The sequence below is a fragment of the Panthera pardus genome, unplaced genomic scaffold (assembly GCF_024362965.1).
Source record: "Panthera pardus isolate Hobbes unplaced genomic scaffold, ASM2436296v1 HiC_scaffold_16, whole genome shotgun sequence".
Classification (NCBI taxonomy): domain Eukaryota; kingdom Metazoa; phylum Chordata; class Mammalia; order Carnivora; family Felidae; genus Panthera; species Panthera pardus.
Window position 1 is genome coordinate 3,240,049 of NW_026526721.1, and position 26,198 is coordinate 3,266,246.

Genomic DNA, 26,198 nt, shown 5'->3' on the forward strand with positions numbered 1-26,198 from the left:
CTTGTGCGCACGCCCGGGGCCTCCGGCGCCGCGGGGGCGGGCCGAGCGCGTCACCCCGCGGCGCCTTACGTGACGTCATTGCCCGGCGCCGGCAGGAAGTGGCTCTGGGCGGCGCACGTGGGGGGTGGCGCGGCGGGAGGGCGCATGGCGAGTTCCGCGGGGCTGGCGCTGTGCGGGCAGACGCTGGTGGTGCGGGGCGGCAGCCGCTTCCTGGCCACCTCCACTGCGAGCAGGTGAGGGGGCTGGGCCTGGAGCGGGGAGCCCCGGCTGCGGGCGCGCGTCGGGGCCCGGAGGGCCCGAGTCCCTGGCGCCGCCGGGCCGGGCCCGCCCTGGCGGGCACCCCCTGCGAGCCCCTCCGCCTCCTCGGCCCGCGCCTCCTCTCAAGAGCCGCCCCCGGTGCGTCCCGCCGCCGCCGGCCCGGGGCCCCGTGCGCCTGGCCGGGTCGGCGCCGGACGCTTCTGGTCGCTGCCCAGGCCGGATCGCGTGAGGTGACGCGGGCCAGGCCCCGCGGTTTCGGGGTCGTGGCCACACCCGCTCTGGGGGCCCTGTGAGGAAGGCGGCCTCTGCCCTCTTGGCGAGGGGTGCCCTACCCTCGGGGAACGCGCTGGGAGGGGGTCCCGGGCGCACTCCTCTCGCCTCCCTCTGCTTGTCCGTGCCGGCTCCCTCGCCCGCAGCCCTAGACCCCGCTCTTGTTCTTTGGGGCTCTAGGTGTCGCGCGCACCTCCCCAGCGCCTCTTCACAAGGCTCTGCACCCTCTTTCTCTAACTGCCTGCACCCGCTTACACGGCACCCGAAATTCTTAGCAATAAGTGTTAATCAAATAGTCTTGCCCCAGGAGCCGCATGGGTATTAATGGTCCGTTTCGGCCCGTGCTCCTTTCCTAGGGTAGTTCGGATTCATGCATATGTCCGTCAAATGCAAATATAGCCTCTCTGAGCTTTGTTCAAAGCCTGGTATCGGAAATCCCCTTTCAACGTTGAGTTCAGTTTACACAAAAAACTTGCTCGTAAACCTGTGGTCTGTTCCAGATTGTTTTGTTTTGGAGACTCCTGGTATCCTAACACGTGCCACTGGGAGACATGGGTTTATTACACTTGATATGCTTGCTTTGGTCGACGCCTTTTGAGGAAATGTGCTGGTGGCACAGTTTTTGCCTCGGAGAAGTGTTTCTACGTCACAGTGTTTGGTGGGAAAAGAGTCTGAGCGCAGTCACTTTAAAGGCTGTGCCCTGTCTATGCCCGGGCACTGGAACGGGGGAGATGGGCATAAACTGAAGAGAGCTTAGGGTCTTGAGGGAAGATGGGTGGTGACTCCTGTACTGGTAGGTGTTTGGCGGCCATGGGAGCTCTCTTGGGTAGTTGAGACGTTTTTAAAAGGTGGCAGTTTTATTACAAAAACTTTTTTAAATGTTTATTTATTTATTTTTTTTTAATTTTTTTTTTCAACATTTTTTTTTTATTTTTTATTTTTGGGACAGAGAGAGACAGAGCATGAACGGGGGAGGGGCAGAGAGAGAGGGAGACACAGAATCGGAAACAGGCTCCAGGCTCCGAGCCATCAGCCCAGAGCCCGACGCGGGGCTCGAACTCACAGACCGCGAGATCGTGACCTGGCTGAAGTCGGACGCCTAACCGACTGCGCCACCCAGGCGCCCCTTAAATGTTTATTTTTGAGACAGAGATAGAGCTTGAGTGGGGGGAGGGGCAGAGAGAGAGAAGGAGACACAGAATCGGAAGCAGGCTCCAGGCTCTGAGCTGTCAGCATAGAGCTCGTGGCGGGGGCTGGAACCCCCCATGAACCGTCAGGTCATGACCTGAGCTGAGCTGAAGTCGGACGCTTAACTGACTGAGCCACCCAGGTACCCCTTAAAGGTGGCAGTTTTAAATTTGCATGCAAGAAACCCCCAGAAACATCAACGTAATTTCTTCTGACATAAGCATCTTGCATTGATTTTTTTTAAAGTTTATTTATTTACTTTGAGAGAGAGAGAATGCGAGTAGGGAGAGGCAGAGAGAGAGAGGGAGAGAGAATCCCAAGCAGGCTCCATACCGTCAGCGCAGAGGCTGATGCAGGGCTCGAACTCAGAAACCATAAGATTATGACCAGAGCTGAAATGAAGAGTCTGAGGCTTAACTGAGCGGCTCAGGCTCCCTGATAAGACCCTTAATTTAATGATTATAAGATTACTTATGTTCTGGGAAAAACCCTGTGTTTTTATTAATAAAGTGCTCTTTTTAAAATCTCTGTTCTTCCTTAGTGATGATGACGTCCTCTTCGCATATGATTGCAGCACGGCAGCAGAGAAGTCACAAGAAAGTAAAGGGTGAGGTGATGGGGGAGGCTCATCGGGCCTGATCATGGAATTATTGGGACAGAATAGCCTAAGAAGTAAATGATCTTCTTACTTACTGAAGTCTTCATTTCTTTTTTCTTTTTCTGTTCTTTTTTTAATGTTTATTTATTTTTGAGAGAGAAAGTGCGAACAGGAGAGGGACAGAGAGAGAGAGAGAGAGAGAGAGAGAGAGAGAGAGAGGGACAGACGATCCAAAGCGGGATATATGCTGAGAGCAGCAAGCCCCACGTGGGGCTCGAACTCATGAACTATGGGATCATGACCTGGGCAGAAGTCGGAAGATTAACCGACTGAGCCACCCAGGTGCCCCTGAATTCTTCATTTCTCTTTACCCTGCTGTGTGGATAAACCAGGTACCACCTCCGGAAAGAAACGTGGAACTAACTTTTAAATTTGGCATTAAGGATATTAGGGTTTTTCTAAGTATTTTTAATTAGTTTCTGTGCGTAATTAACTTTTTTATAGTCATCTTGAAATACAATGGGATTTTAATGTTTTATTTTTATGTATTTTGAGAGAGAGAGAGAGAGAGAGAGAGAGAGAGAGAGAGAGAGAGAGAGAATCCCAAGCAGGCTCTGCTCCCGAGATCATTACCTGAGTTCAAGATCGTGACCTGAGCTGAAATCAGGAGTCCGATGCTTAACCAACTGAGCCACCCAGGCACCCCAAAATAGAATGGGATTTTAAATGCTTTGAAGGCAGGTGTATGAAGTTAGCTTTAGTTAATTGAAAGATCAGGAAAGCAGAATGTGATAATTTTGTATGGTGTTCTTTTTTTAGTAGAATTGGTCTTGTGGCTCATTAGAAAAAAAAAAAAGCTGAAAATAATCCTTGGCTCTAGTCTTAGATCCCTTCATGTCCATGAGGGAGTGGGTCACGATCTCTGGATCTCTGAGGGTCTTTCCAGCTCCGCTCTTTGGGTTCTGGTGTGTGTGCCTGTTTAATGAGGTTTATTCGTTAAACATTCCAGCTGTTTTGAACCTCCCTCTGTCCCCTTGATAGGTCTTTATATTCTGGTTACGTGAATCTCATACCGTTTTCTGCCTCTGTTCGTGTTGTACGTGAATGAGGCTAGCCTGCAGGGAGGCCGCCTTGTTTACTCAGGTAAGCCCTGACCTTGTCCTCTCTTTCTCAGGGAGGACGGGCAGCCCGCGGATAAGGGGAGTGACACGATTCTGGCGTCCACCTTCTCCAAGTCTGGCAGCTATTTTGCTTTAACTGATGACAGTAAGCGTCTGATTCTTTTCCGTACAAAACCATGGCAATGTCTGAGTGTCAGGTATGAAATGCTAACGTTGAATAATTTGATGTTGAACGCACAGCTTACACTTGCATGCCCGTAACCATAGCGACAGTGACCTAGTAATAAGCAGCTAACACATAGTCTCAGCTCTGTGCCAGGCACTGTTTTCAGGGTCTTACGTGTGTTAACTGATTTAATCCCCGAAACAGCCCTGTCTGTGTGTGTGTGGGGGGGGGGGGCGGGCGGGGGTCTTGCCCTTACCCACATCCCTGGCCGGAGTCCAGAAGCTGATCCTCATCAGCACCCAGGGCAGAGCCGGGCCCTGAACCTGGTCGCTCTGGCTCCAAAGTGCGGGCCCCTGGCCACCGTGGCATCCTGCTTTCCAGCACCCCTCCAGCCCCGTGGTGGCAGAAATGGAGACTCACAGCGGGCGCCCCGAGAGTGTGAGGGGTTTTGTGTACGTTCAGGCACCTGTGCCGCAGTTGAACTTGGCGGGATGTAAAGTTAGCGTCCTGATTCCCAAGTATGTGAAGAATGTGTGCGAGCTCAGTGTTGATGGGGGAGGGTGTCAGCGGCCTGGTGTCCTTTGGCCTTAGTTGTCCCTCTGGAGGTCTCCGTCAGTGAGTTCCCGAGAGCTTCCTTGTTTTGTGACCTCGAGGGCTTAGAGAGGTGGGGGATGCTGACGCAGGCCCTGGGCACACGTGATTTTCTGTTACTCTGACGGGGCGGTGGTGAGTTCTCTGCTTCCTCCAGTGGGAGAAGGCTGGGATTCTTTGATGTCTGTGGCGGGGACGGAAACACCCACCCGGAGCAGGGTCAGCCTCTCTGTCCCCTCATCTTTGCCCCCGCCCCCCCCAACCCCCACGCAGGCTGCTCTGCTTAACTGTCCCTTGACAATAAGAGAGAAAAAACGCATGCAAGTTACGTACCCGTTGAGCTACCCACCGACCAGGGTTAAGGGACTCCACCTGGTAGCTGGTTCACATCTGTATTGGGGACAGCTGTGCGTTTTATTTTATTTATTTATTTATTTATGATTTTTTAAACGTTTATTTGTTTTTGAGAGAGACGGAGACAGAATGTGAGTGGGTTGGGGGCAGAGAGAGAGGGAAACAGAATCGGAAGCAGGCTCCAGGCTCTGAGCTGTCAGCTCAGAGGTGGGGCTGCACTCACGAGCTGTGAGATCACGACCTGAGTCGAAGTCGGACGCCCAACCGACTGAGCCACCCAGACGACCCCCTTTTTTTAAATTTAAATTAACTTAAATTTAACTTAGTTTAATTTTATTTTTAAATGTTTAATTTTTGAGGGAAAGTGCACATGCATGCACACGTGAGAGGATCAGAGAAAGAGGGAGACAGAGGATCCAAAGCGGGCTCTGTGCTGACGGCAGAAAGCCCGATGAGGGGCTCGAACCCATGAACCTGGAGATCGTGACGCTTGACGGACTGAGCTCCCCAGGCGCCCCAGCAGCTACGCCTTTTAGAGTCCTGATTGATCTTACTTTCAAAGAGAAGAGTGAAAAGGCAAATTCCAGGTGGCCTCTGTACGGGGGTGTGCGCTGTGCTCAGGGGAGCCCTTCGCCCTGAACTTGGGACGAGGGGACGTCCGCACAGCCTGCCACCACGCCCCTGCATCCTGTGGTGGAGCTTGCCCTCGACCGAAGGGCGAGCGCCCGGGGCTCCTGGCGGGGCTCTGGCCGTTCCCCAAGGGCTCCCGGGTGCTGCGACTTGGTTTTGTGTCTTGAAGGTGCCGTGTTGGTGATTACCTTCCCGTAAAGATCTAGGAACACTCAGGGTCGGCAATGGTACACTGGCAAACGGTGGCTGGTGTCTCGTTTTTTTCCCCCCTCTAATCGTATTTGGGCTGTTGGTTTTTACGTTGATGCCAACAAAGGACTGTTGCAAACGTGCATTAGGTGTGCAGGGCCTCTCGTGTCGCGGGTGGGGTACAGCGTGCCCTGCAGACGGTGCTTGCTGGCAGTTAGGCGGGACCGCACGGGACTCCCGTCCCGTCTGTGTCAGCCGCCGAGCGAAGGGCGCGGGCCAGATCACGTCGAGGTTCTAGAGGCTGCGTTTCCCACGTTGCCTCGTCCTACGCCTTTACCCTGAACGCAACGTAAGGTGCGGTGCTGCCCGATGCAGCACCTGTTGTGCTTGGTGGGGGTCGGGGGGGGGGCGGCCCTGACAGATGGACCCTTCCTCAGAAAAACAGCCATCCTTGACCTTCAGTTCGGGCTTGGGAGCATCCTGGACTCGCGTGTTTGACCAAGACTCGTCACAGCTCGGAGCTCTCCAGTGGCCTTAAAACCTAGCCTTGGAGGGTGTCGAGGAAAAGCCCAGATGGAAGTCGTGGGTAGCAGTGATTGTTTTCAAGGTTTCAGTTCAGGATGACAAAGGCCTGGAACTGAGGCCGGGTTTTCTGAACCAAAAATGAGGACACTTGGCGTGACATGTTTTCTGTTTTCTTGGTGAGAGATCTTACGTAGGAAGTCATACCGTTTCGGGAAATAGATGCATTAAAATCATACGAGTATGCGGAAAGGCAGAGCCCTGGGAAATGAGATTGTTTGCTGCTGGAGGTGTGTGGTGTTGGGGAGCTTGGTATCCTCGGGGCCCTGTGGGGCCCGGCGGGCTCAGTTTTGTTGAACAAGCATGGCTTTCTGGAGGGGGGCTTGGGTGGGTCCCAGCCCAGCGGGGGCATCTCGGGCTCAGCTGCTGGACCAGGATAGTGGCCAGGGGAGAGGCCAGGCTGGCCTTGGGGGGGCGTGAAGACAGGAACACTGGGCTGTGTACCTCGTGACTCTGGAGGGAAGGGAGAGACCCCGAGGACAGGTGGGGCCCTGTCCCCCCTCCTTCCGGGGGGGGGGGGGGGGCTGAGTGGCCAACCCATCGACTGTCCTGTCTCGGGATCTGCCCCTGCAGACCCTCACCCCCACCTGCTCTGTGCATCCTGGAGTCCTTGCAAGGACGAATTTAGCCTGAGAAGACAGAAGCCCCCCACCCCACTGGCAAAAGACGAAGTGACAAGATTGCGGAGCCGGGCCGTTTCTGGGCTGATCAGGAAGAGGGGCAGTGGGGGTTGCCCGTGTGAGTCCTGCAGGGCCGGCCCAGGCCGCTGCTCTGGAAGGGTGGCCGCGAGGCAGCTGCGTAATCGCCCTTTAGGAGCCGCGGCGGCGTGTACGTGAAGGCGCGCCTGGAGAGTTCTGCTTAATCTTGCCCGGAGCCTCACCGTCTTCCTCTGTTTTCTCCGCGTTTATGTCGTCACTCGTCCTTTCTTAGCTCCCCTGGCGGGCGGAGGGGGAGGTTCGGCTGCTGCTGGCGGCCCTCTCCCCTGCGTTTTCTGTCCTTTAGTCCCTCTGCTCCCGAGAAGCTGTGACGTCCTCGTTGGGTCCTCGTGTCGGAGACGTAGCTTGCTTGAGCTTAGGTTTCCATTTCGGGCTGACATCTGGAGCGCCAGCTGCAGGGCGCCGTGGGGGTGCACTCGCATCGCCTCTGGGGACAAGGGAGGGCAGGGACCGCAAGTGCAGGTAAGGCAGATAAACGTGATGTCTGCGTCAGGCTGTGGCGCAGGTGGGGTCTCACAGAGCCGGAAGTGCAGGGACTTGCCTTGTGGACAGCGAGTAGAAAAGAAGTGTAGAAGAAGTGTAGAAGGAGGGCGGGAGGAAGCTGCATAAACCCGCCCCCGAGAGTGGGCGAGACGCTGGGTGACCAGGACCCCGGATGAGGCGTGCGTGCGTGCGCGCGCACGCGGTAATGTTTCTCGGGCTGGCGCAGCGTTGAACCAGTTTCCAACCCGCGGGTGTGACCGACCTGGTGAATCGGATCGGGGTGTGAACTGACGAGCGTGTGAACTTTCATGGGGCCTGAGCCGGAACTCAGACCTCCCCAGCCGCGTGCCGGGGCCGCCCCCGTGGGGACGGATGGCGCGTGCGTGTTTGCGGAGGGGTGCCGCACCCCGTCTTCGGGACTGTTGTGCAAGCGTAGGAGCAGTGCGGGCGGGTCCAGCCCGGCAGGGCCCCGGGCTGCGGTGTGGAGTCTCCCGGCGCAGGGGGCCCGCGTCGTGTGTGTGCTCGCGGTTTCGCCCAGAGCACGTTGGGTGTTTTCTGAAGCCGACCGTCTTCTTCCTCGACACGTGCGGTGGAGCTGCTGGGTCGAGGAGCAGGTCTTCCGACATTTTATTAGGATAATCTTCAAGCACAGCAAATTTGAGAGGATTTCATGCTAGACAGCCAGGTATCCACCGCCCAGATTCTGCCATCATAAAAGCAAAAATATCATTTCAAAGTGAGATTTGTCTAGGACATTGGCTTTGTTTCCATTTCTTTTTTTTTTTAAATTTTTTTTTTTTCAACGTTTTTTTATTTATTTTTGGGACAGAGAGAGACAGAGCATGAACGGGGGAGGGGCAGAGAGAGAGGGAGACACAGAATCGGAAACAGGCTCCAGGCTCCGAGCCATCAGCCCAGAGCCTGACGCGGGGCTCGAACTCACAGACCGCGAGATCGTGACCTGGCTGAAGTCGGACGCTTAACCGACTGCGCCACCCAGGCGCCCCATTTTTTTTTTTTAAATTTTTTTTTTTTTCAACGTTTTTTATTTATTTTTGGAGAGAGAGAGACAGAGCATGAACGGGGGAGGGGCAGAGAGAGAGGGAGACACAGAATCGGAAACAGGCTTTGTTTCCATTTCTTAACTGCCTTGCTTTTTCGGTGCTGCTGTGGTACCCGGAGGGGGAGACGCTCGGCGAGGAGCTGACGCGTGTCCGAAGAGCGCGCGGCTGGCAGGCCCGTCGGCCCTTCCTGTGCTGACTGTGCGAGCCAACTGTGGGCGTCTCTGGCCTTCCAGGACCGTGGTGAGGAGGTGCACGGCCCTGACCTTCACAGCCTCCGAGGAGAAACTTCTGGTGGCCGACAAGTCTGGAGACGTTTATTCCTTTTCGGTGTTGGAGCCACAGGGATGCGGCAAGCTTGAACTTGGGCACCTGTCGATGTTGTTGGATGTGGTACGTGGGTGGTGTGCTCGTCAGGTGGGGCAGAGCAGAGGGTCTGACGAGGGTGAGGCCGGGTCTGCGAGCTCGGCCGTCGGGGGTGTGTGGGTTCTGTAGAAGCTCTGCAGACCGGTGAGCGGGCGGCCTCACGAGTGGGACTTAGGAAGGTGAAGCGGCCGGCGAATGCGGATGGGCCAGCGGGGAGGCGTCGGGCTGGTCCTGGAAGTGAGGGACGCCCGGGTCGCGTGCAGAGGCGGAGGAGGGCCGTGGGAAGAGCAGGCACCGTCTCCAGGCCTGGGCTTGTTCTCCGTGCTTTACGGGCCTGCCTCACCTCTGTGTCCTTCCGGCCCCTCAGCCACGACCTACCCTACCGAGGGGCCTGGTGAGGGCTGGGGGCGGCCAGTAGGAGGTGGGACTGGGTGGGACCCGAGGATGTCGGCAGGAACAATGAGGGAGGGTTTCTTGAAGGAAAGACCACCAGGACTGGGTGACTGGGTGGCCATGGGGTCACAAGGAGGAGGAGGGAGAGAGGGGGCGGGGAGCGGGTGCTGGAGGTCGAGGGGTGGTGTGGGCGGTGTGTGCGCGAGGACACCTGGGGAGCACCGGGAACGAGTCCCGGGGGCGGGGGTCCTGGCTTTGGCCACCCTCACCTGTCCTTTGTCACCCTCGTGCGCAGGCCGTGAGTCCCGATGACTGCTACGTCCTCACCGCCGACCGGGACGAGAAAATCCGGGTGAGCTGGGCCGCGGCACCGCACAGCATCGAGTCCTTCTGCCTCGGGCACACGGAGTGAGTCCCCTTCCTGCCCCACTGGAGGACGTCCGGGACGCCCAGGCGGGCTGCTCGAGAAGCGGGGGCACCCGCTCTGTGGCCAGGCCTGCAGGAGAGGGACCGCCGCGTGTGTGCAGCGCTCCCCTGGGCGGCTCCCTGGCGAGGCCCCATCCGGTGCTTGCTTCTGTCCGGGGCCCTTCAGAACCTTCACCTCTTCCTTCCCCTCCCTTCCCGTGTGTTTCGGGGACCGGTTTTCTCGTTAGCACTGGGGTCTCAGACCCCAGCACGAGGGCACCACAGGTGGTGGTGGTGACGCTGCCCACGGGAGCCAGCGTGGCGCTCAGTGTCAGAGGACTTTCCTCCAAGCCCGCCGCCTCCCGCCTGTGACCGCTCACCAGTGGTCCCCACGTTGGCCTCCAGGCGAGGGCTTGTTTCTGGAACACTCCTTTCTCTGCTCCGACACCCGCCAGGGCCCGGCAGTGGTCGGTGGCCAGTAGGCGTGTGTGTGGGGGACATACTTTCGTAGTTTGAACAGTCCAGGACTTAAATCTGAACCTGGGCAGTGGTCTTTCCTTTGCGACCTCTTTTCTAGGGCAAGTGAGCTCTTTTCTAGTTGAATTTTGGCATTTTGCAAGGGAGGCATTTTCAAAGAATGCCGGTCTTCTCGGGGTCGAGGCTAATTACAGTGTGTGCTCAGGAGAAGCCCTTAGTTTCATTTGCTGCAGTCTTTTACTTTAAGGAAAAAATTTTTTTTCAATGTTTATTTATTCTTGAGAGAGAGAGACAGAGTGTGAGTATGGGAGGGGCAGAGAGAGAGGGAGACACAGAATCCGAAGCAGGCTCCAGGCTCTGAGCTGTCAGCACAGAGCCCGACGTGGGGCTGGAACTCACGAGCTGCAAGATCATGATCTGAGCTGGGATCGGACACGTAACTGACTGAGCCCCCCAGACGCCCCAGTTGCAGTGTTTAAAGTACATTATTTGAGGCTGCAGAAGACGTTGGGACAAGTTGATTTAATTCTGCAATCGCTCCTGTTTCCTTGGTTTTGAACGGGATGTAAAGAATGACCTCTGGGAAGGTGGATGGTTCCCGGATTTGTCGCTCCTGATAGCTTGTGTGGGCTTTGATTGAGTTCTGTGGCGATCCAGCGTCCAGAGTTCCGACCTGCGAGCCCTCGGGCCCCTGCTCTGTTGGTTTCTCCCTGGGGTCTGCTGCTCCCCACCCCACCCCACCCCACCCCACCCAGCACACTTCTGCCTCAGGGCCTTTGCTTGTGCTGTGTTTGCTGTCCCCACTTGGTAGAGCTCTCCTCCGTGCTCTCCTCCACTTCTTCAGTGTCCAGCTGGATGCCACCTGCCTTCTCAGGAAGGCCCCTCCCCTCATCCTGTCCTGCTCTGCTTTTCTCTTAGCCTTCACTGTCCAGACAGGAGCCACGAATCCTGAAGTCTGAAGGGAGATGTGCTGTTAGTGTAAGATACCTGATTTTGAAGACTTTGTACGAGAAAAGAACGGAAAAATAGCTTGTTACTAATTTTTTTCTTGATTGCCTGTTGAGATGGTAATATTTTGGGTGTTACCGAGTTAAGAGTAGCTTCGGTTACTTTCATCTGTGTCTAATTTCTTTTTTTAATGTTGATTTATTTTTGAGAGAGAGACAGCGTGAGCAGGGGAGGGGCAGAGAGAGAGACAGACACACAGAACTTGAAGCAGGCTCCAGCTCTGAGCTGTTGGCATAGAGCCCAATGCCGGGCTTGAACCCACGAACCATGAGATCATGACCTGAGCAGAAGTCAGACACTTGACTGATGGAGCCACCCAGGCGCGCCACATCGGTGTCTAATTCTTAGATGGGGTCCCTTGCAAATTTGAGTCACGTGGCTGGAGCCCTGTTTCTGTTGGGCTCTCTGCCGGCCCATCTCCTGTTGGCTCCTGCAGCCTTCGTGGGCTGTGCTTACTGCTGTCCCCAGCCCTCCGCACGGCGGCAGGTAGTAGGGCTCAGTAGGTATTTCAGTGAGCGAATAAGTGGTAAAAATAGATTAAAAACAGTATTTTTAAGCAATCTTTGCAGCCAGCACAGGGCCAGAAGTCACAACCTTGAGATTAAGTCGCACGTTCTGCCTGCTGAGCCAGCCAGGTGCCCCAAATAAAAATAGATTTTTAAGACTTTTGTGTAAAATCTGTAGAAACGGGTTTCCACCCGCTTCGTCTTGACTCGTGGAGGTGACCCACGGCGTCCGTAACGGACGTTCTGTGCCGGGGGAGTGCTGGGGCCAGCCGCCTGGGGTCCCCGGGGGCCGTGCGCTGGTGACCACCATACAGCTGGCGGGAAAGCCGGGGAGGCCGTCTCCCTCGCAGGGCGAGGCTGGCTCCAAGGTGGGCTTCTGGGGACGACCGCGGGCTGAAGGACGGTGGGTCTGTGTCTGCCTGCCGACCACTGTTGCTCCGTCCCACGGATCCCACCCTGAGGCCTCCATCATCACGGACCTGCAGGGGAGGTCTCGGGCTGTGAGCGGGGCGGCTCGAGCAGCGGCACAGAAACTCCTGGACCTTTCCAGCAGCGCGTCTGGGGAGCGCGTCCAGGGTGGGGAGCGCGGCCGGGCTGGGCCGGTCCCTCCTGTGGGTTGTCATGTTGTTGGGCCCTGAGAATGACGCGGTGTGCTCCCCGGCTTGCTCGGCGCTGTCCAGCTCCCTGTGGACCCTCCTTAGTTTTCCCCGGGGCTCGGGGGCATGTGGGACAAGGCTTTGGCGAGGACAGACGGGCCGGGCGGGTGTCAGAGCAGCGTGCCAGAGCTCAGCTCACCCTCTGCTTCTCTCACGCTGTAGGTTTGTGAGCCGCATCTTCGTGGTGCCCGACCACCCCGAGCTGCTTTTGTCCGCATCCGGGGTAAGTGCTCGGTTCCGTGGTGAGCACCTGTGGGCGCCTTCCAGCGGGGGATCCGCGTGGGGCTGGGGGCCCGTCCTGGTGCTGGGTCTTGGCTGTTCTCCACTAGATGGTGCTTGTTTTCCCAAGTTTGGAGCTGACCCAGGCTGCCTCCTTGCTTAGGGGCTTACATTCGGGGGTGGGGGGGTGGGGGGGTGTCCGTCCCAGGCTGCCTCTGTGTGTGTGTCCGTGTGTGTGTCGGGTCTCAGGGTTGTCGTCTTGCTGGAATAGCATCGTGACCTCCGGTACAACAGTACCTGAGTCCCAGGGGGACCTGCGTTCCCCCGAGTTACTGCTGCGCTTCACCCTGTCCCCCACCCTGTCCTTCGGGCCAACGTCTGGCCTTGGTGGGGGGGGGGGGGGGGGTTGGTTAGTAGTGAAAACTTTGGTGTCCGGAAGGTGGGACTCGAAGCCTGGATAGTTTCGTCGCCAGAGACCTCTTTGCTCTGAGGAAGATTTTTGCCCAGAGAAGGTTTTGAATTACTGATTGCATCTGATTCTTCCTCTCTTCCCAGAAGCCCTGTCCTGTCCCTCCTCCTCTGTCGTTCCTGCTCCTTAGCATTCTAGGGGACTCGGGTGCCTGGGTGGGCTGCCCGGAAGGCTCCTGGCCCTCCTGAGTTCGGGCTTCCAGGTGGGAACAGCGGCCTCCCTGCCGTCCCGCAGACACCTGGCCGCCGTCTACACGTCTGTTCTTTGTTGCTTCACCACGTTTGCGTTCTGCTTTCTGACTCTTCCTCCCAGCTGTGCTTGGTCCTGTGATAGCAAACGGAAGAAAGTAGGTGTGGCTAGAGTTCCCAGAGGTGGCCGGTTTTTGTGAATTCTGTACCTACACCTCCCAGTGTTTCTCACAATAAAACAAGCATCCGAGCACATAGAAAAGTAGAACGAACACTTTTGACTCTGGCACTGGCTTTGTCAAGTTCCGTGTTTTGCTTAGGAGCGTGTTTAAAGATGCGGGAGAGCTCTGCCCACCCTGTGCCCTGCCCTGTGCAAGGTGCAGTTCTCTTCATTATTTTTGAAAAATTAAAAAAAAATTTTTTTTTTAATGTTTATTTCTGAGAGATGGAGAGAGACAGAGTGCAAGCAGGGGAGGGGCAGAGAGAGAGAGAGGGAGGCACAGGATTCAAAGCAGGCTCCAGGCTCCGAGCTGTCAGCACAGAGCCCGATGTAGGGCTCAAACTCATGAACTGTGAGATCATGACCTGAGTCGAAGTCAGACGTTTGACTGACTGAGCCACCCAGGCGCCTCTAAAGATTTTATTTTTTAAGGGATCTCTGTACCCAGTGTAGGTCTTGAACTCACAACCCTGAGGTTAAGAGGTGCACGCTCTACCGACCGGGCCAGGCTGGCGCTCCTAGTGTTTATTGTCATGAGAAACACACGCTTACAAAGTGACATTCTGCTGTGAGGCCCCCAGTGAAAACTGGCACTGGCTCCCACTGCCCCTGCGAGGTGCGTCCCCGGCCTCTTTGCCCTTTTAACTTCCGCTCTGAGTGTCCAGAGAACAAGAGTGATTGAGAAACAGGAGAACACGCGCCCCCCCTCCCCCCCCCCCGTTTCCCTGCCCTGCGGAGGGTGGTGACACTGTCTTGCTCTTGACCCCTTCTTTCCTGCTGCCTCCGGACGCCCCTCATGTTAGTTCACGTTCTCAGTCCCTCCTTTCTCCCAGGGGTGCCTCTGAAGGTGGAGGGAGGGTGGTGTTAGGAAGCCGCCTTTCTGGAAACGCCCCGAATCCTCCGCCCCCGCCTGGTGGGTAGGTGGGTATCCGAACTCCAGGTTAAAGCTACCCCCCGCCCCCCGCCGCCCCCCACATCTCACGTGAGGGTTTGCGTCCTCTCTGTGGGATCTGTTCCCCCTTCTCTGGACGTTTTGGGGGCCTCCGTGCCCCGTGCTCTGGAGATGGGGGTCAGGGCTCTGACCAGCTATGTGGTTAGCGCCCCCTACCCCCATCCCCGCCCGATTCGAGACCCTCCTCTCTCCTGGGGAAGAGTCCTCACTCTCAGGTGTGCTTCTCGAATGGCTCGTTGTCTTTCCCTTGACATTTCCCTCATGTTCCTGCTTCTGCTGTGGGGACGTCTCCGCAACTTAATTTCCCAGTGTCCTGTGGGCTGTGAAGTTCTGCTGTTACCATTGGTTCTCGGCAGCCTTTCTGGTGCCCAGAACGTTCTCCCCTCGCAGCGCCACGCCGAGCGGAGGGCCTTTGACCCCCGAGATCACACGTTTGCGTTTCCTTCACCGTGTGTGATGTCTGCCTTTTGCAGGGGGGTGTCCGTGTGTGGTGGGGACAGGGCAGTGGCCAGTGTCCCTCGAGTCCAGGGTGTCGGAGTCGGGCACCTATAGCCGTGGGTCACCTCTCTTCTCCCGGTGGTCACGTTGCCCAGTCTTTGCCCTCCTGGGCGTCAGGCCTGTCTGCCTGCCCCGGGAGGTGACCAGGGAGGGCCAGTGGTGTGGTCCCTCACTCTGGACCCGGACGGGGACCCCGCGGCTCTGCGGGCAGCAGGGTGGGGAGTCCGGCTGCTCTGACGGACCCCCTGGTTGTGCTGCTGGGCCCGGCCTGGTGCGTCGCATCTCAGCCCCCTACGGCCTGTCCCTCCCTTCAGCTCCTCCCGGGTGGCCTCACGTGACTGTTGTCTTCATCCTCGAGGGTTCATGCTTCTGAAACCTCCCTTTCTGGTCACTGGGGAGGGACGCGGGGGTGGGCATGTGTGTTCACGGCGGCTACGTCCTCTTGCCCAACGCCCACACACCCCTGCTCTTGACACTCGGGCAGTTTGTCGTCCGTCCTTTTCTCGTGGTGGCTTAAAACCTGCCGTGTGCGCTGTGTGGTGGCGTCTCATTGGATGAGTCAGCGTTAGGTTTTCAGGTGCGCGTGGGCCTGTGCACGCGTTTCCAGCGACGGGATCTAGCGCACGGGTTTCCTGGGCGGACCCGACGGCTCACCCGCGCTTCACTCCCTGCTCATTCTCCTTAGACGTGCGGTTCTTCGCGTGTCCCGTCCCTTCAGCGAGCGCCGTGACCTGCATTTGTTAATACGAGTTCTTCCTCTGTCGTGTGTATCTGCGGGGCGCTGAGGCCTTTGGGTCGCACACCAGTTTCCTTACCGGCCACACAGTTGACGGTCTCACGGGGAACAAATGGACGCCCCCTTTTCACTGTTCCTAAACAGGGACGTGGGACCGTCCTTGTGCTTGGCCCGACCCGTGTTTCTCCTGTGCGAGCACATGATTGTTGCGGGGTGTGTGTGTGTGTGTGTGTGTGTGTGTGTGTGTGTGTGTGCGTGCGTGCTCTGGCTCCAACCCAGCCGCCATGGTCCGTGATGTCTGTACGTGACGGGTCATCTCGTGTCCTTTGCCCGCTTTGCCATTGGGGTCACGTGTTTTCTTAGTGGTTGCGTGACTGTGGGCAGAGAGCCTTTGTGCCGGCTCCGCTGAGTCAGGGCCCCCCCCCCCCCCCCAAGCAGGCCCGGGTGTCCCCCCGAGTGCACACTGACCTGTCCTTGCTGTGTGCAGGACCGCACCCTGAGGCTCTGGGAGTACAGAAGTGGCCGAGAGCTGCACTGCTGTCACCTGACCAGCCCGCAGGAGCCGGCGGAGCCCCGGGGTGACGAGGTAGCGTCTGGGTGTGGGTTTATTGGACTTTGCAGGGCGCCTCTCCAGTCCCGGGGATGCCGTGAGCCAGAGCCACTGTTGCGTGGGAAACGGCTCTCTGCCGTCAGCACAGACTTGTTCCAGCTTGGGAGAACGCGTGTTCTCCTTGAGGGCGCCCGGTCGTGTAAGTAGGAGATAATTTGTATTTCGCTGTACGTGCATTGCAACACCCGCTTTACAGAAGTGCCTCTCCCGATCCTGCTTGGAAACAGAAAAGACAGCGATGCTTGAGCGGAGAACTTAATTAGTCTCGTGACCCTCCCCGTACCCCTGGGACGACACACTGGCCAGTGTATCCTCAGGTCAGGTCACCTGGGCCTTTGGTTGTGAAAGATTTTCAGGGGAGAACGTGTGGGCGGCCCTTTGGGGTGTTCCGGATTCCGTGCTCATGGGCACTCAGCTCTTTGATGCTTCCCAGCTGGTGCCCTGCACGGCTGAGGTCCAGGTTGGTCACCTGAGGACAGCCCCACCGGTTTTCCCGGAGGCCCTGCTGGGCCTGGCAGGGAGGGAGCAGTCCGCTCTCATGGCTGTTCAGGCCCGCAGAGCTGGCCCTCGGTGTGGTTTCTTGATGACCAGGATGTCCTGCCTGTCACTGGGAGCTTTGCAGTTTCCCCCGGAGCCCCCACATGGCCCCCCCGCCAGCCTGCAGGAGGTCCGCATGAGAACTGAAGGGTTCTTCTGCCTCATCCTGGGACTGCTCTGTAGCCGCTGCCCTTACTCCCTCTCCGAAGTGGGCAGGCCAGGCCTGACCACGGGCCAGAGCCTCAAGGACCCCTGGGGCCGTGGCCACCCAGCCGAGTGGCTGCCTGGGCCTCCGGCTCAGCCGACTCTGCTGCTCTGGCCACCTGCTCGTGGTGCCTTCTGCTCGGGTGCCTGCCATGCTGGTGCCCCGTTGGAGGCTGTGGCGAATAGAGGCCTGATTTGTTCCAGTAACTTTTTCATATTCGTGCTCTCTGAACCTTCTGACGCTCTGGGACAGTGAGGTTGAGAGAGGACCCTGAACCAGCAGGTGTCTGGCCTCGGGCCTGGCCCTCAAGACCTGCAGGGTCTGTGGACCATCCCCGCCCCTCGGCTCCTCACCTTCCTCCCTGGAGTCCCCCTCCCACATGGCCCAGCCCCTCAGGCCAGGCTTGGTGAGCACCAGACCTTTCCCTCCACTTCTCCCGACTGGCGGGTGTCTGGTGCTTCCCTCTCCAGGACCAGGGGACCTCGACACCGTTGTGTCTTGTTAATAATTCCTTGTGTTCTCTGCTGCCCCCTGGTCTTGCTTTCTGACCAGTTCTGTTGGCTCCAAAGACACTGCATGGGCTCTGGAGGGAGGGCCAGAGCCACGGAGAGGCTTCTCCAGCTCTCGTGGCACATCGGAATTGTGTCATGGGGGTCTGCCGCGTCTTCCTTTTCTTTCACCGATTTCCAGAAAATTCTAGGGCCGTCTCTTTTTCCTTCCTCGACCGTGGTGGCAACCGTCAAAGTCTTGCCGCGTCCGATCTCGCTTTGAACAGAGTAGTCTGGGGCCGGGTCCCTGGCAGCTAGCGTGCATTTACGTTGCTGTGCTCCCTTGCAGAGGTTTGCCGCCTCCAGGATCACTTACTGGAGCCAGGACGGCTGCGTGGCGCTGCTGTGTGACTGGTGAGCTCGTGCTGCTGCGGGGCGTCCGTGGGCCCCTTGCTGTGGGCTGGCCCTCCTGTACGCGCTGCTCGGTTCACTGGTCTCCAGCTGTGCCTGAGAAAATCTGTGCCCGAGGGCCACCCAAGACTTGTGGAACGCACCTCAGTCGGTGCCTCCTGAGGGCCGGGCAGGTCACGGGACGACCCGCTGGCCCTCCCGAGGGCTCCGGTGCCGAGGCGCCGAGGAGGAGGGTTTCGGGGGCGCGTGCCATCCGCGGGCGCTCCACCATCTCCATGCGCCGCGTGGGCGTGTGGTGTGTCCGCACATCTCCTGTGTCCTCAGGACAAGCCTGCCGCGGGCATCTCCGCTTGTTTTACAGCAAGGATGCGGGTTTAGAGCGGGTTTAGAGCGGGTGGGAGTGCCGGTGCATCCCGTGCCGTCCGACGAGGCGCAGCCGGGACGGTCACCTTCTCCACCTGTTTTGTGCCGCACTGGTTCCCTAGTGCCGCAGGGCAGGCTGAGCCAGAACTGGGCGACCTGCACTTGCAGCGACCCTAGGTCCTACGGCTCTGCGGCCCGGAGGCGGCTCGGCTAGGTGCGTCCGGCTGGGCCGCTCGTGAGCCTGCAGCCGAGAGGTTGGCGATGGCCGGGTCCCTGTTCGGGGCGACCCGGGCACGGCACTAAGCTGTACACGTCGAATGATACCACGTGGGCCTGGTCGTAGCCGTAATACAAGTTCTCTCTCTCTTTGCGGAAAGTATTCCCGCGGTCTACGTTTTCCAGCTCGATGCCGCCAGACAGCAGCTGGTTTACAGACAGCGGCTGACGTTTCGGCACAGAGTGTGGGACATCGCTTTCGAGGAGGGCCGGGGACTGTGGGTCCTGCAGGACCACCGGGAAGCCCCCCTTGTGCTCTGCAGGCCTGTGGGCGGCCAGTGGCAGGTGAGGTTGCTGGCCTTGTGCCTCTGGTGGGGGTGGAGGGGGTGACGGCTGTGCCCCCTTCCAGCTCGATCGTGGCTCGGTGCTGGGGGGGGGGGGGGGGTGTGGCCGGAGGATTTGTGACGTGGGTTCAGGGAGCAGGGATGCCCAGCCAGCTCTTTTTTTTTTTTTTTTCCTTAATGTCTGTTTATTTTTGAGAGAGAGAGAGAGAGAGAGAGTGAGGCAGAGTGTGAGGGGGGGAGGGCCAGAGCGAGGAAGACACAGGATCGGAAATAGGCTCCAGGCCCTGAGCTGCCAGCACAGACCCTGACGCGGGGCTCGAACCACGAACCATGAGAACATCACCTGAGCCGAAGTTGGACGCCCAACCGACTGAGCCACCCGGGCGCCCCCCTCAGCCAGCTCTGTTCATGTCACGATGCCTGTAGTGGTTTTTTTGGGGGGTGGGGGGGGGTAGTTGCCATCATCGGCATATGTTCCTTCTGACTTTTCTGGTCACGTGTCTTTTTAGCAGAGGAACTGACAGTTGGGGTGGCTTGGGTGTGTGGCCTCGACATCGGCAGGCTGCACGTGGCCTTGCACGTGGGGCACTGGACTCAGGAGCGCCCATCTGTGCAGAAAGGGGTGTGGGCTGTGGGCCGGGCAACGTGTGAACCTCGCACATTCTCTGAGTCGGCTCCCCCGTCTGTAAAGCGGCGTTGTCTCCCGCCCGTCCCGAATCTCCTAGGACGTGGCGGGGGGGGGGGGGGGGGCGAGATAAAGCCCGCCCAAGCCCCATGCTGGCTGGCCCGTCCGTTACAAGCGCTCACTTGACCGAGGGCTTTGGAGACGCCCGGAGCCTCTCGGGGTATTTTCATCAGAAAGTGGTGGCGAACAGAATGCCCCCGGCTGGGAAGTGTGGGGTCTGCCGGGCTCCTCAGAAAAGGTCGTGCTCGACAAGCCAATGTGGAGGGAACGTCGGTGGCCCTCACGTCATGGGTCTTTATCCGACGAGACGTGAGGACGGCTGCATCTGTCGCGCTGGGACTGCCGGCTGGCTTTGCCTGGTGTCGGGCGGCCCGAGCGGGTGTCTCCCGGGCCCCGGCCGCCTGGACCACGCCTGGCGGGTCTGCCCTTTCCAGCACCGGCAGCACCGCGGCCTGAGTCCTGCCTCTCTCCGTTGTCTTCTCAGGCTGCTCCTGAAGACGCCGCGGTGGAGAAAGTCTCCGCCCATCTCCGGGGGAACTGGGCCATGCTGGAAGGTAAGAATGTGGGCGCAGCCTGTTTTCGGGGTGACATCCAGAATTGGCCATGGCCAGGGGCAGATCCCAGGCTGCGATACACAGTAGGAAGCCACTTTTCTGAGCAAGGATACAGGAAGCGTGGCATGCGTTTGTGTCCCCTCCAGAAGGCCAGCGGCTGGTTGGGGCACCGGGGGGGGCTGACCCACACCCACACTGGGAACGCCCAGTGTGAGCCTGCTCCAGGACCATGAGCTGCATGGGAACCGGGGTCACAGTCGGGGCGGGGTCCACCCCTTTGCCTTCAGGGCTGCCGGTGCTGGTCCCCAGGGCGGGGCCGGTAACGGGTGGGCCTTCACTTGGAGCGCAGGGCGACTCGTGAGCCTCGAATGTTGGCTCTGAGCGGTTCCTGGCCATGAGGTCAGGCATGGGGACAATCCCTGGAACCCCCGAGGGTCTTCTTGGCCCAGTGTGGGACCCAGTGTGAACCCCAGGCCGAGAGAAGGAGAGAGTGGTGAGAAGGCCGATCCCCCACCCCCCCAGAGTGGTGCTGCAGTGTGAGGAGAGTGGCCTGGCGGTCAGAGCCACGGGTCCCCGTCAGTTGAAGGGCCCGTGGTAAGCATTGAGTGCTGCCCTCACTTAATCCTGTCTGAGAATGTTACAAGGACAAGACCTCGCTCCGTTTTTATTGATAGAGGAAGGCAAGCCCTTAGCTGCGCAGCTTCTAGTGGCTTCCACGATGCTTTTCTTGGGCAGAGACTTGAGGCGACCTTGTCACAGGGATGACTCATGGCCATCTTTGGGAGTCAGCTGCCCTCATTTGAGTAAAGACGTGGTTGAGCAGAAGACACCTGTCAGAGCCTTCCCCAGGCAGAAGTCTGAGTTCTTGGAACTCAAGAGAGTCACACGTGAATTCTTTGTTGACCCTGGCAATGATCTAAAGTCTCGTGGAAGGTGTTCTCATGGGGATTTGTTGGCTCTGTGTCCCAGGGTTAGCTTCCATCTTTCCTTCCGGGGTGGAAGGACTAGGGCAGTGACCGGGCTCCGTCCTCCCAGCACTGTGTGGATTTGCTTTAGCAACACTGTCAAGTGGGTGTGTAGCAGGACTGTGTTGGGGACACTGGTGAGCCTACTCCCTGCCTGACACTTGGCCATCATCCCTGCCGGGGCCTGGGGCCAGCTTGTCTTGTTGTGGATCCCCTGGGAGGGCCAGGTCCAAGGTGGGCTTAGTTTTCCTGAAGTTCTGCAGGTAAACCGGTCTGCTCACAGCGCAGGTGTGGTTAAGGTGCCGGGGGTGGGGGGTGGGGGAGGGGAGGGGGGCGGAGACACAGGGAAGGAAGGCCAGCTGAGCACGGAAGTCCCAGAAGAGGTAGGGGACCCAGAGCAGCGGGCCCTGTGGGGTTTCTGACCGGGGTGAAGTGGACCCCGTGGGGCTGGTCTGTGGCCATCAGGCCTCTCAACCCTTGACACTGAGATCAGTCCGCGTCCATTACCTTGCTGCGTAACGAGTATCCCATGCTCAGTGGGTGAAGGCGACAATACTTCTTACTGGGCTGTTTGTGTGGTTCTGAGAAGCTCCGCTGCCCCTGGGGTGGGATCTGATTCCAGGCGCACACAGTGGTTGCTGGCAGGGTCCTGGTCCCTGCAGGCCGCTGGGCCCAGGGCCTCGCTTCCTTGGTGGCTGTTGGCGGCAGGCCGCCTGCAGTCCCCAGCACAGGCGCCCCTGTCGGGCGGCTCATACGAGCGTGTGAGCCACAGCCCTTGTGCCTTGTCTCCTGGCGATGACCTGGCTTTGGCGTGTTGTCGGAAGCAAGTCCTGGGTCCGGCTGGTGTGGCCACCCGGAGACGGGCATCATGGGGGCGCCTCGGAGCAGGTGCCGCGGGTCTGCTGGGAGGTCTGGGCTGTGGCGAGTTGATCCCCCTGCGGCAGGGCCTCGGTCCCCATCCCACCTGGCCTCTGTTTCCGTTCCCTCCTGCACAGGCGTGGCTGGCGTGGACGTCGGTTTCAGTGGTCTCTACAAGGCCACCTTTGACAACGTGACTGCGTACCTGAGGAAGAAGGAGGAGAGGCTGCAGAAGCGGCGGCAGAACCCGGCTGCTGGGCCTAACGGGCAGGCCAAGAAGATGAAGCCGGGGGAGGCGTCCCTGAGGTGCCCGTCCTAGCCGCCCCGGCACTCTCGTGGCCTCAAGCCAAAGCCGGCTCTGCTGTCCCCTCTGCCCGCGGCTCCCCGACCCACGCTTGGTGGCAGTTAGGTCCGCACCAGCTCCGCACACGCGTGGGCCGTCCCAGAGAACTGGTCGGTATCCTGGCTCTAGAACTTTCCGCCGCCGAACAGGCTCTTCTGCCTGGCGTCTTGGGCACCCTTCTGGTTGAAGGGAAACCAGACGGCCTGGTACTCGACCAGAGACGCAACGAGTAGTGCCGGTGCCTCGAAGCGCCTTTTCTTCGTATCGGAGGAGACCGGAACCTGTGGTGGGCGTGGCGGCTGTGGAGCTTCCACTGATCCCGTGGCGCTGGACGCTTCTCCAGGGGAGTCCGCGAGCTCTGCGGCAGCGTGGGCGGCACATTTCGTCCCTGTGTCTCCCTCTAGATGGTGGGGCGTGCTGTCCGGCGTGGGGGCCGCCGCCGGGTGGGGCCCGAAACCCAGGCGGGGTGGCTCCGTTCCTCCGGTGGCCGCCACCGCCGTCTGCTCGGTCCCCGCCGCCGTGACGTGAGCTGGTCGGGGCGCGGGGCGCAGACTGGACTTCCTTCGGGGCGTGAGGACCCGGGAGCCCCGACCGGAACCCGGCTCTCCAGGGAAACGGTGGAGGGTGTTACGTATATCTGTGATTTCCGTGTCAACTCTGCACGGGATGCAAAGACCCGGGGCATCCGCTGGATTCTAATCACCGATGAATAGAGATGAGCTTTTTGCAGCTTCTGGAAATGTTTAGGAGCAACATTTGGAACTAATTTCAAAATATATTGAGCAAAACGTCTTTGATGAGTGTACGGTCTGTGACTGAAATGCTGACTTGTTAATGTGAAAAAGCGTTTCTTTGGTGGGTAGTCTTACAGAGGGGTCCGCTGATGTGCTTACTTGTGCTTTTACCCACTTCTGGGTGATCGGTCTCCGAGGTGGGAAAGCCCGTGTGAGTCCGTGATGCCTTTGGTGCGGGGTTTCTTGGGGTACTTAGAGACCAGTTTTGTGTCACAGAAGCGAAATCCCTAAGTGCCTTGTTTTTGCTTTAAACGTTGATCTGAAGACAGAGCCGTGGGTGAGCCGCTCACCCTTCCCACAAGGGGTACAGTGGGGTGTTGGGATGGGCAGAAGTCTTTGAAGGCGCAGCGGGGACGCGCCTGGGGGTTCCCCAGGGTCCTGCCCGAGGAGCCAGACCTCGTCAGCCCTGCACTGCGCACAGACAGCGTTCTCGTTAATCCGCTTTGAAGTTCTTGGTTTTAGGAGAAATTTGGGTCTGGTGGTGGTGACGTGTTGACGGGGGGCCTGCGGGCCAAGTCCTGCTGCTGCCTGGGTCTGTGTGGCCTGTGAGCCGGGAACGGCTTTCACATTTTTCAGTGATCGAAAACCAGGCAAAAGAAAAACAATACTTCGTGGCATGTGAAAATCCCATGCGGTTCCAATCCCAGCGTCCTTGAGTAAAACCGTACTGGGACCCAGCTGCGCCCGTTGGTTTAGGTGTGGCCTCGGTCTGTTTTGGGCCACGACAGCAGAGCGGGGCAGTTTCACAGACCAGATGGCTGGTGCAGTCTGAGGTATTTATCATCTGGCTCTTAGGGGGAAGTTTGTCAATCTCTCTTTAAAATGCCTTTTAAACCTGTATAGTTTTAAAACTAACTGGTGACCGTCTTTAAAAACAAAGCCAAACCCTGTTCTTCTGTGTTCACGTGGGCTTTCTTTCTCGCGGAACGTTCGCTGTGTTCATGGGCAGGTGCCTGAAACAGGGCGGCAGGGGCGGAGCTGAGGGCTGTGTGCGCGGGGCCCTCTGGCGCCTGCCTGGGAGGTGGTGCCAAGCCGCCCGTCAGGATCAGAACGGACCGCAGGGCGGCCGCAGCCATCACTGCCTCTCCGGTGCTCTCTTTCAAATCTCTCTCGTTATTCTCAGTCCCAGGTGCACACGGCCAAGACCAAACTCTGCTGACCAGCCGACAGTGACAGAGACCCGCCCTGCGCCCTTCAGCCCCGTTCCTCATTCCTTCTCCCAGCGGCCGCGTTGCGCTCACTGCTTGTATTTCCCTTCGTACGTCCACATCCTCCAAGAACCACCACGCTGCCGACAGTAATAACGCAGTCGGCGGGTCGTGCTCCGTCCACATGGGTGCTTCCGTCCCCCTCCTGCCCCAGCACACGCGGACTCGGGCTCCGGCGGCGGGTGGGGCTGGGGGTGGGAGAGGAGACCCAGCACCCTTCTCCACTGCTGCAGCTGCCTCCTGTGGGGCTGCACCCCTTTGGGACCGAAGTGGCCTCCTGATCCTGAAACCCTGTCCCTGTCTCCTGAGTGAGGCCCTCCATCCAGGCCTTCCCAGAGGTGGGTGTGAGCCGTGTTCCCGTGGGGACCCTGACCCACAGGCCCCCGGCTGCCCCAGGCCTTTCTTTCTCGGTTGGTTGGTCGGAACGCACACCCGTGATGGCCACGTGCTGTGTTGGAAGGGTTTTCTGTTTCGTGCTCGCTTTCTCCCACGACGGCCTTGCTGGGAAGCCGGGTCCGCCGCCAGCTGCCTCACAAAGCCGGCCTCTTTGTGTTTCCGCCTCTTGGCCTGCCGTGGGAGCTGAGGATTAGCTCCTTACACACCCCGTTGGTTTTATTTTCTACTTTCCATTTTTTCTTCCTGTTTGTATGTTTTACCTTTTGGGGGGAGAAGAGTTCTTGGGCTTTGTTCCAACTTGTTTTATTTTGAAGTGATCTCTACACCCAGTGTTCGCGCTTCTTGAACTCACAACCCTGAGATCAAGAGTCACGTGCTCTACCGATGGAGACCACCAGGCGCCCCCAGGTCATTTGTTGATTTAAAAAGATCGGTGGTCTTTTTTTGTTGTTGTGTTTTGAGAGCGAGAGCGTGCAAAGTGTGGGGGAGGGGCAGAGAGAGAGGGAGAGACAGAAACCCAGGCAGGCTCCATGCAAGGAGGCTGCTGGGGGAGCTTGATCTCATGACCTTGGGATCATGACCTGAGCTGAAATCAAGAATTAGATGCTCAGTTGACGTATTTCTTAATCCTTACTGCTTTCTTGGTCTGTCTGCATTTTGAGTACGGCTGGAAGGGGCACGTCCAGTGGGCCCACTAGAGAGTCACCAGCTGAGTGCACGTGTGTGACATGTCCACAGAAACAATGGGGAGGCATCCCCGCCCCCTGAGGCCAGGCCCACCGACACTTTGCCTTTAGTGGCTTCAGGCCCCTTGGGCTCCCCTCTCCCGCTGAGATTCATCCGCATCGTGACATGGGATCGTAGGTGGTTCGTTCTGCTTGCTACGTGCTGCGCCCACGTGTGAAGATACCACGGCACATCTGTTCCGTCAGGGGCCTTTTGACTAGTTCACATACCGGCCACGATGAACGTTGTGGTCCTTGTCTCTGGGAACGTGCCAGCGGTTCTGTTAAATGTGTACTCAGGACTGCGTACTCAGGACTGCTGGCCCGTGGTCTCCCCTGTGTTCCGTTTAGATGGTGCTGTCGGCCTGGCGTTGTTCATGCCACCCTCCCGCTGCAGACCGGAACATTCGGTGCATCCTCCAGACTCAGCATTTCGGTTGTGATGACGTTTAATTTCACAAAGGCAAGTTACGGGCTGGTGTGCGGCAGCTGAGAAAGCCGCCCACCCAGTGTCCAGACTTACATTTGATCTTGTTCTTGGCAAGGTCACCTTAAAGGAACAGTTGGATCAGCCACTGGGGGGGCAGCCAGCTGCCAGGGGGTGAGGGCAGCCGAGCAGCCTGTGAAGAGGGCGACCTGCCGAGGAGCTGAGGCCTCTTGCCGGTAAACAGCATCGGCTGGCCGTTCCGGAAGGGCTCCCCCCTGACACTGATGTAGGGCACTGTCGAGTTTTCCTACAGCAGCAGTGCCTGAAGCCTTACGTGTTGACACGCAGTTTTTCTAATTTCCCTTGTGATTTTTGTTTTGATCCTGGTTATTTGGAAGTGTGGTGTAATTTTCAAACGTTTGCTTTTTTTTTTTCCTAGATTTTTTTTTCGTTGTTGTTATGGATTTCTTGTTTTAATTCCCTGTGGTCTCAGAGTATACTTTGACTTCCTTCCTTTTAGATTCCTCGAGGCTGGTATGTCGCCGCACTTGACCGGAACGTGTGTTCTTGTAGTTCTTGTGGCAGCTGGAGGCCACTCTGTTACTGGTGCTCAGACCTAGCTGGTGACAGTCTTGGTCGTCCTCAGCGGGAAGAACACTGTGTACTTGTATTGATTCTGAAGTCAGTATTGTCTTCCTAACTTTTTATTCTTTTTGAATGTTTATTTTTGAGAGAGAAAACACACACATGAGCCGGGGAGGGGCAGAGA

The 26,198-nt window shown here is 58.2% G+C and overlaps 1 protein-coding gene across 7 annotated transcripts; it reads left to right on the top strand.

Annotated features, from left to right (window-relative positions):
* Positions 1 to 21,918, top strand: WDR4 (WD repeat domain 4). 7 transcript variants are annotated; one of them, XM_019432682.2, is made up of 11 exons: positions 1 to 233; positions 2,258 to 2,323; positions 3,489 to 3,632; positions 8,444 to 8,600; positions 9,262 to 9,374; positions 12,181 to 12,241; positions 15,788 to 15,886; positions 17,490 to 17,554; positions 18,292 to 18,475; positions 19,644 to 19,713; positions 21,674 to 21,918. In XM_019432682.2, exons 1-11 carry the CDS (start codon positions 145 to 147, stop codon positions 21,853 to 21,855), a joined length of 1,230 nt encoding a protein of 409 aa, XP_019288227.2. In that variant the 5' UTR covers positions 1 to 144; the 3' UTR covers positions 21,856 to 21,918. The 7 variants fall into 7 exon arrangements, with proteins under 7 accessions (XP_019288227.2, XP_019288228.2, XP_019288232.2 ...); XM_019432683.2 differs by having other exon boundaries at positions 203 to 233; positions 2,258 to 2,328; positions 3,489 to 3,580; XM_019432687.2 differs by lacking the exon at positions 3,489 to 3,632 and adding an exon at positions 3,356 to 3,457 and having other exon boundaries at positions 214 to 233.
* Positions 21,919 to 26,198: the final 4,280 nt, after the last annotated feature.

Bases quoted from the DNA above. Each gene is read 5' to 3' on its own strand.
- WDR4 (XM_019432682.2), top strand. From the start codon at position 145: ATGGCGAGTTCCGCGGGGCTGGCGCTGTGCGGGCAGACGCTGGTGGTG. The intron at 3,633-8,443 runs GTATGAAATGCT...CTGGCCTTCCAG, and splicing joins TGGCAATGTCTGAGTGTCAG to GACCGTGGTGAGGAGGTGCA. The intron at 15,887-17,489 runs GTAGCGTCTGGG...GCTCCCTTGCAG, and splicing joins CGGAGCCCCGGGGTGACGAG to AGGTTTGCCGCCTCCAGGAT.